This window comes from Thunnus maccoyii, chromosome 7 (genome assembly GCF_910596095.1).
Source record: "Thunnus maccoyii chromosome 7, fThuMac1.1, whole genome shotgun sequence".
NCBI lineage: Eukaryota > Metazoa > Chordata > Actinopteri > Scombriformes > Scombridae > Thunnus > Thunnus maccoyii.
This window is the reverse complement of record NC_056539.1, coordinates 19,508,877-19,516,765: the sequence shown is the minus strand read 5'-3', so window position 1 is coordinate 19,516,765 and position 7,889 is coordinate 19,508,877. Positions and strand designations below refer to the sequence as shown.

Below are 7,889 nucleotides of genomic sequence, written 5' to 3'. Positions count from 1 at the left end.
CCATTAATACCTTCAAGGCATCTCCAATTAATGCCCTGAGATTTGTGTCCTTAATTTTTCTATGATATTCTATTGTATTTTTTTTTTGTTCCTGCTTTTCTATTAATAATCTTATTTTGTTTCTTTTTAATTGGAGGTCTTTGGTCTCTGCTGTTCAATTACATTTCAGGCATTTTCATGATACAGTAGTTGATCATGCTTTCTGTTTGCCTTCAGTTGTGTTTTGTTTTCTCTCACAACGTCTTTGCGCTGCACCACACCTTATTTGGAAAGAAGCTAAGAATATTTACATATATCTTACATAAAATAAAGGAAATGAAAAGTAATTCACGAGGAACAACAATGGATAGAGTATATATATATTTTTGAAACAGTAAATTCTGACTTTAAAAGCCTGCAGATTGGTGGTCTTTGGAGTGTAAATTAAATTTATCTGCTGTATTTTAAAAAAGGTGTAGTGTAGACCCAGCACTCTGTTTTGAAATGCCAAGAGGATTAATGGCGCTGATAAGAGGGGTTGGTGTATTAAGCTAAGTCCTTTGAGTGTTGCCATTTCCATTTCAGCTATAATTTGTGGAACATGGATTTAAAGTATTACAAAGACAGAAAGAGAAAAAGGCAAGCGTGAGACAGAAGAAAAGAGAGAGGAGGGGATGTGGCTTAGTAGGGCTACAGTGCAAAGGTTCACATATATGCCACTTTGGGCTCACTGTGCTCGAATGTTGGTGAACTACAGTGAAACAGACGGAGTACAAACGTGAACACAGGCAGACATTCACAGATATTTTCTGCATGACTGGAGGTACATATCGAGAGCTGCAGCGGGGGCAGAGGGCAGATGGTGCCTTTGAGGTGGGAGGTTGAAATGTAGAAAGGTAGACGAGGTGTGTATGTGAAGTGTGATGGTGCCGGGAGAGTTGACATAAGGCTCTGACTGAGGTGTTTTGAGTGCAACAGCACATGGAGGTGAGAGTAAAAGGAAAAATTGTTCCTGCTACTTTGACCGTTTTTATCTGAACTTGTGTATTTCTCTCTGATCAGCTGGGTTACTAAGGATTATGGGACTGGCATTAAATTCAGAGCCAGATCTTGTCTTATGGATCATCGTTTCCTCATTTATTTAGTCTTAATTTGGTAAAAGAAGCTGAGTGAACATCTTCTCACTCACAGTACAATGTTAATCTGCCCACTTGTAGTTGAAATTCTCCATGAACTGCACATTTTATGCAGAAATTCCTAGAAACATATTATAGTTGTCTCAATCAGCTGTTCGGATTAGAAGGTTTTTAAGCCTGAATGTGAGTGTGAATGACTGATTCACAAAAGAGGCCTTTTATACAGGATATGGGATAAGTGGGATGATGTCTCCATCTAGTGGACTCTTAACATTTTAAAAAGCTGCAATCCAAACATTCTTTGTAAATGTAAATGTTAATTCTCTTACAAACTCATCCCTTGATAAACACTTCTTTATAATTTGCCTGAGTATGTGCTGGCATCATGGAACCATTTCTTTTCTACCTCTTCCTTGCCAAGCTCCCAGAGTTTGTTAAGAAGCCGTGTCCCACTTTTGGCTGTAGTCATGAGATATTTCTTGTTGTCTGGGTATTTTTGGACATTGTACCGTCCATAAACTAAAGACTGGCAAAACCGACCGAGCACCAGCAGGAAGAGGGAATCCCTTTCATATTCACTGAGCACCATAATGCTCTCCCAGCCTGCTAACACTGCTCCACCTACATCCAAAGGACTGGGGTGCTCCAGCATCAAGTACATGATTTCTATTGCCACTTCACACACATAGCAGTCATTCGAGAGCAGAGAAAAGTCCAGGATGCCTGACACTTCATGATGCCCGTTGCCAAGCGGAGTGACAATGATGTTCCTGTCATTTAAATCCCCATGTATTATTCCTGTGAAAGACAGAGACATTGTGTCTTTAAGCCAAGTTCCAGCCATCTGGATTTCTACTGACTTCCACACAGTTAATGGTTGCAGCTTCACAGAAAGTCATGTTGCACTAAAGCATATGCAATCTCTGTTGGATTTAAAATTAAATTTATACAGTTAATAATATAACCTAATTTATAAAGGGCAGGTGAAGCCACACCTATCACCAGACAAAGACATTGATATTGGACAATTCTGCTAATGTTTTTATTTTATTTTTTTTAATTCTTTCTTTCCATAATATCTGCACATTACAGCTACAGTATGGCTAAGGTTAGGGTGAGATCATGGTTTTAGCAAATAAACTATGGTTCAGGTAAGGTTAACACTTGGTTAAACCTGCAAAAATGTGTTTTTTTGGCCACTTGGGGGCAGCGGAAACAAACTGTAGACACAAAACACATTGGGTCAAATCCACAAAGAATGTAGTGCAATCTGCTCTTGTTTTGCGTCTAAATGAGTAAGTAAGTAAGGCTTTTATCCATATTTTAGCACACAGATTTGTCCATAACGAAAAGTGCAGAGAGCACAAAATCTTACAATAATGTTGTTCAAGTGTCACTGATTTTATCCAGGATTTCGAAGAAGCATCGGTACTGATGTTTATTGCCCACAGCTGGCTGTGTGTCACAGCTGGCTGCAGCATCACACAGCAGCTGAAACGATGAGTGCGTCTCCACACTGAGAAAGAGGCTGTGCGCATTTACGCACATGGCACAGCAGCGGACACACACAATCCAGGTTTATATGGTGAAACTTTTTGTAACAAAGCAACCCCTTATTGTATGAATGAATCCTGAGCTCTGTTATTGCTGGTCTTTGGAAATTAGGCTGTTTTTGCGAACAAGGCTTATTTGTGTGGAAAGGGGCCAATTTTTACGCCGAATGTGTGAATATTACCTAATGCACCTAGCGCACCATGACGCTATTTGCTTGGCAGCGCAATCTTCATTTCGCCCTTTGCGAGTACTTTGTGAATTACACGCTGTCTTTTCGTCTCGGTTGCACAAGTTTAGCGGCCGCAAAAGCCGTCCATGCAAATGCACATTTGCATGCACAATTTCACAGAAAAATGATTCATCAAAACGAGCAGAAATTTGATACTTGTACAGTTGACTTGTTGTCTGCGTTACCTTTTCGAAAAGAGTTGATTTTGGGCTGTACGGATGATTTGTACTGTTCAATGACTGCTTTGACCACTTCCTGCAGGGGATCTCCGTCTATCACTGATAGGTAGTCCTCCAGGAGATGAATGTTGAGTAAGCTCCAAGGTGCATCTTCTTTTTGTAGGACATCAAGATTTGGAGAAACCAGCTGAAAATATAAAACTGTTTTCAATAATACATATAATCAATAATAAATCAATACTATATATTTTTATAATAACCCTTTGACACCTTAAAGCTGCATTAATCTTTTTTTTGTTAGTTTGTTTGTTTTGGGTTTTTTGGGCCACTTGGGGGCCGAACTCAACAACAAGCTGAACTGCACACACATATTTGACATTCTATTGTCTAATATAGTTGATATGACTAATGTGTTAGCAAGCAGTTGTTGCTTTTTTTACATATGCAACAGAAACGGAGCAACATTAGCATTCAGTAGGGTGGGGTTCCTGGACACCTGGTGAAAATTCACTCCCTTTTTAATCGTGTTTTGGTCTTCACAAAAAAAGGTGTAGAAGGAATAGCTAACTTTTTCTGTGTGCCATTTGGTGCTAGGCAGGTGGTGGACAGTGGCTTCAATAGAGCTTTTTTGTTGAAAAGAGCTGGTAACAGGGTTGATGAGAGTGCTGACTGAAACAAAACATTCAAGTTGCAGGTTGTAAAACGAAAACAATGAGATAAAAGATGCCAAAACACTCTGCAGTGCTTAGGGGAATTATTGTCTGTGGGCTCATCACTACAAGAGACCCCTTTCACATTACACATCGTTCATACAAAAATAGAGGTGTATTAGTGTCCAGGTAGGTGGCCATATGCTGTATACCTGCACATATGCATCACAACATAAATATACATAAATCTGAATAAAAATTATCGGCAGCTTTGAATTGTTCAACTGTAACACAGAATTGTGAATATGGAAAACCAAATGTAATGAGACAGAGTTTGTTGCATTGACCATCTGCTCAAAAAATGATTTTGGCACACAACTTTGATAACTAGACCTACCTGTTGTAATGTGTTATCAATGGTGGCTGCCATCTTGCCAAAATAATAAAGATCTTGCAGTGTGACCGGAGATTCTGCAATGGTTTTTCCAGGGAGATAGGTCAGCAACCTCACACAGTAGATCTGAGCACCATGTCCACAGTCTAATAAGGCACGGTGGATACAAAAATCAGTGACATTTTCAGTTCAGTATTATTTCATAACTGTACAGTATGATTTAGAACTTGCAATTAACCTTGGTGATTCATGTAATGCTGTTTAATTACAGACATTAACCCTGATCTTCTCTTGGATTAGTCACACTAGGCAGAGCTAGTGATGTTGGTTTCATTAAATAAATGAGTGGACTGTACTTCGCTCCAGTTTTCATCAGTGTTAAATTTTGAATTTTTTTCCCCAGAGAGGTGTTAAACATAGAACAGTGTACACACCCACAGTTTTGTCAAGTAGTTATCATGGATGAATGTCTCATTGTTCACAGCAGCTAGTTATCTGACATCGTAGCTGTAGATTTCTTTGGAGGGAAAGTAACTTGTCCTTTAAATAAAAATCTGCACCTTTGCTTGGCATGTAAACGTCGTCAGGTCTCTTTCATCCCAATGTTGTTGAGATAAAATGTCAAGTGTCACAGGGAACATATGAAAGCATACTGTATGTGGAGAAATACCAATGCGTGGGAGGAGTGAGCTGTGAGGGCTTTCTGGCAGCACATTTCTCAACCCTCCCTGAAGCATTTTCAAACTGTGACTCCAGCAACAAGGCTGACTGACCTTATACCAGATCATTTGTGACCTTACTGGTGAGCAGCCTTGACAAGCCTGCATGCCTAGCTCCTACTGTCAGGAGGCCTTGAAGGCTGAGTACTGTTGTACCTGAGACACTGCATTCCCTTTCTATTGGCTCTCTCTTTCCTTGAATGTCCCTGAGCCATCAGAGCATGAGTCCTGTCTTCTACAGCAACAGATAATTCAACTGGCAGTGTGCCTCCTGTGTATAGAGATACAGCAGCAACCCACTTACCTTGTGAAGTGCAGTCTCATGAAATAGCCATGAAATTTAGTCTATAGATTCGTGTAAATGGACATGAATTTTCCATATTCAGGAGCACAGAAGCGGTATGGTTTTTCTCATGTGTTATTCTTTTACTCAACATTTAATCCCAAGATTTTATCCTTGCTTTTATTTCTTTATTTTAATTTAATCAGTACAGTCTGACAGCAGACAACCCAAAACAGCAAAGGCCTCTCATCCACCTATGACACATTGCTCTTCCATAGCCCTCCACTATCAAACAAAAAAAAAATGTTATTTATCAGAATCAATGGAGAAACAATAAAAACTGATGGTCTTAACATTAACTTATCGTATTGTTGAGTTGTCAGTGACACTTTTGTGTACTTGTGTTGAGAAATGTTAAAGATATCATTAAAAGAAAACCTTAACACGGTGAGGATAATAGGCTACTTCCAAGTGGCTGATCATCCGGTCCGCCCACCAAACTGATGCAGACCATTGACTGTAGGCTACTGATAAAATTAAGATAAGTAAGCAAAAACAAGGATAAAATCTTGTGAGTAAATGTTGAGCAATGTAGTGGTTATAGTTAAAAATGAATAACAAATGATAAAAAACAATACAGCTTCTGTGTTTGAAATACATTAGTTTGAAAGTCGTGCTGAGTGTCAAATGGAATGAAATGAAAAAAATGGAAAATTCGTGTCCATGTACACGAATCTATGAATTAATTTCGTGACTATTTCATGAACTGTCATGAGACTGGCTTGGTGTAGTGGTAGCAGCACAAAATATTCCTCCTCTTTGTTTAATCCTGACAGGGACAAAAGACTGATTGTTGCACTTTCCTTCCCTGACCTGCTGCGTCTCATACATTTAAGGTGATTTGGTCTGTTTTGTGTGTCTTCATTAATTTGGGCAGACAGTCACCTCATGCCCCCCTGTGGTTGAGATTCACTCTTTTGTCTTAGTTTATGTAAATGGACTGCAGAGATAACTTACTCTTACCTATTTCTTCCATACTCATGAGCTGCCCTGTGGTGGTGGGCAGAACTGTCTGAGCAGGCACTCCATACTGGCATAGAAGGTACATAGCAAGAGTCTGCACCTCCAGCAAGATGGTGTTCTTGCTCTCTTCTGAATTCACAATCTTCAGGACATTTTTGGTGCCCTCCTTGTCCACCACAAGGAAGTTCTGGTCAATATAACTTGGTAGGGTGGAGATTTCCATTACTTTCACTCCATATAGCTGCAGTACCAGTTTTGTTGCCTGCTGCAGGGTCAGTGTTGGCCTTGAATCGACAGTTGTGGCAATATCTGCACAAAAAATAAGTAAGTAAAACCAAAAAAATTGTAGCATAAAATGTAAGTATATTTTCTGAGTAAGAGAGTATTTGAAGAGTCTCACTAATTTCACTGGCCAAAGTTGTTAAGTGACTTGTGAATCTGCCAATTTTCACACCAAACCCAGTGACATAGGTTTCAGGGAAAGTAAAGAGGCAGAGTGAATAACAGATACAACTGTACCTGTTAGGGCAGGACAACAAGAACCACTATAATTCTGATTAGTATGTGGACTAATTCCCAGAATAGCTCCAGCTTCAAACTGACAATAAACCAGTATAAATGACAACACCAGTGTGAGTGTGGACAGCCTTCTGTTTGTCAGTTGGTTTGTTATTCACAGTGCCAAAAAAATGTAATTTTCTCAGTTTGCATGTTTACATATTCTATTAAATCAAACTAATTGCACTATACATGTTTAATCATAATATAGAGATTATAATATTTTATTGATAATACAATGACGAAAACACCATTATTTACTTTTGTATATATATCTTATTTCATGTTGCTGATATTTTCTAAAAAAAAAAAAAAAAAGGGTAAGAGAAAGCTCTACTGTAATTTGGATGCGTTAAAGGTTATGGCGTTAGATATTTTTAGTGAAGATGTTATAAAACATTAGCATCCCAAAGGTTACAGTTATCCTTTCTAACACATCAATTGAATATTGATGATGTTCAACACCTTTAAGAAAATTAAAAGGTAGAAATACTCTTAATATTGTGTCAGGCTGTGTTTCCAGCCTTTGGCAACTTCTCAAGAGCCTTTTTTCAGGATTTACTGAGATCACTAGACATTCATATTCTCAGCAAGATTCTGTCAGCTGTCATGAACCATTTCTTAATAACTACTTAATAAACATTGATTCAAAAACAGGATGTCCATGTTGAAAATAAATGAAAGCTACCAACCAACCAATCCTGATACCCCAAACAAAAGTAATACTAATACATTTATTAATACATTTGGTATAGGATAGTGCAGTAGCAAATTTACAGTATTATTTATTATACATACAATACATTGTGAAAGGCTTCAACGTTAATTAGAAAATTAAATATATCTGAATAATATATTTGAGCTTTTAATATACTTTCTTTTCCAGATATGCAACAGAAAATAAATGCACTTACCCATTGTTTTTCAGCAGATAATCTGGAAGAGTTTAGAAGAGGTGCAAACAGTATATAATGTGAAAGTCACAAGGTTTTGAACTGCCCTATAGGTTTGTAGTTACACCAGTACAACTAGTTTCCACCTCCAAAGTAAATCAATAGTTTGACATCCCTGTCACTTTTCAACAAACTTAATCTCACCAAATAGAAAAAAACATACAATTTGCTGTCAGGTTGTGCTATAATACACAATCTGTGACAAAATACTATGGCAAAAAGAACAATCCCA

The 7,889-nt window shown here is 38.1% G+C and overlaps 1 protein-coding gene across 1 annotated transcript; it reads right to left on the bottom strand.

Annotated features, from left to right (window-relative positions):
- Positions 1-940: 940 nt before the first annotated feature.
- LOC121900551 (hydroxylysine kinase-like) lies at positions 941-7,622 on the bottom strand. Its single transcript, XM_042416964.1, has 5 exons — positions 7,619-7,622; positions 6,147-6,455; positions 4,125-4,267; positions 3,084-3,264; positions 941-1,913 (listed from the first exon to the last, which is right to left on the bottom strand). The coding sequence occupies exons 1-5, from the start codon at positions 7,620-7,622 to the stop codon at positions 1,471-1,473; spliced, it is 1,080 nt and encodes a 359-aa protein (XP_042272898.1). The 3' UTR covers positions 941-1,470.
- Between the last annotated feature and the right edge of the window lie 267 nt (positions 7,623-7,889).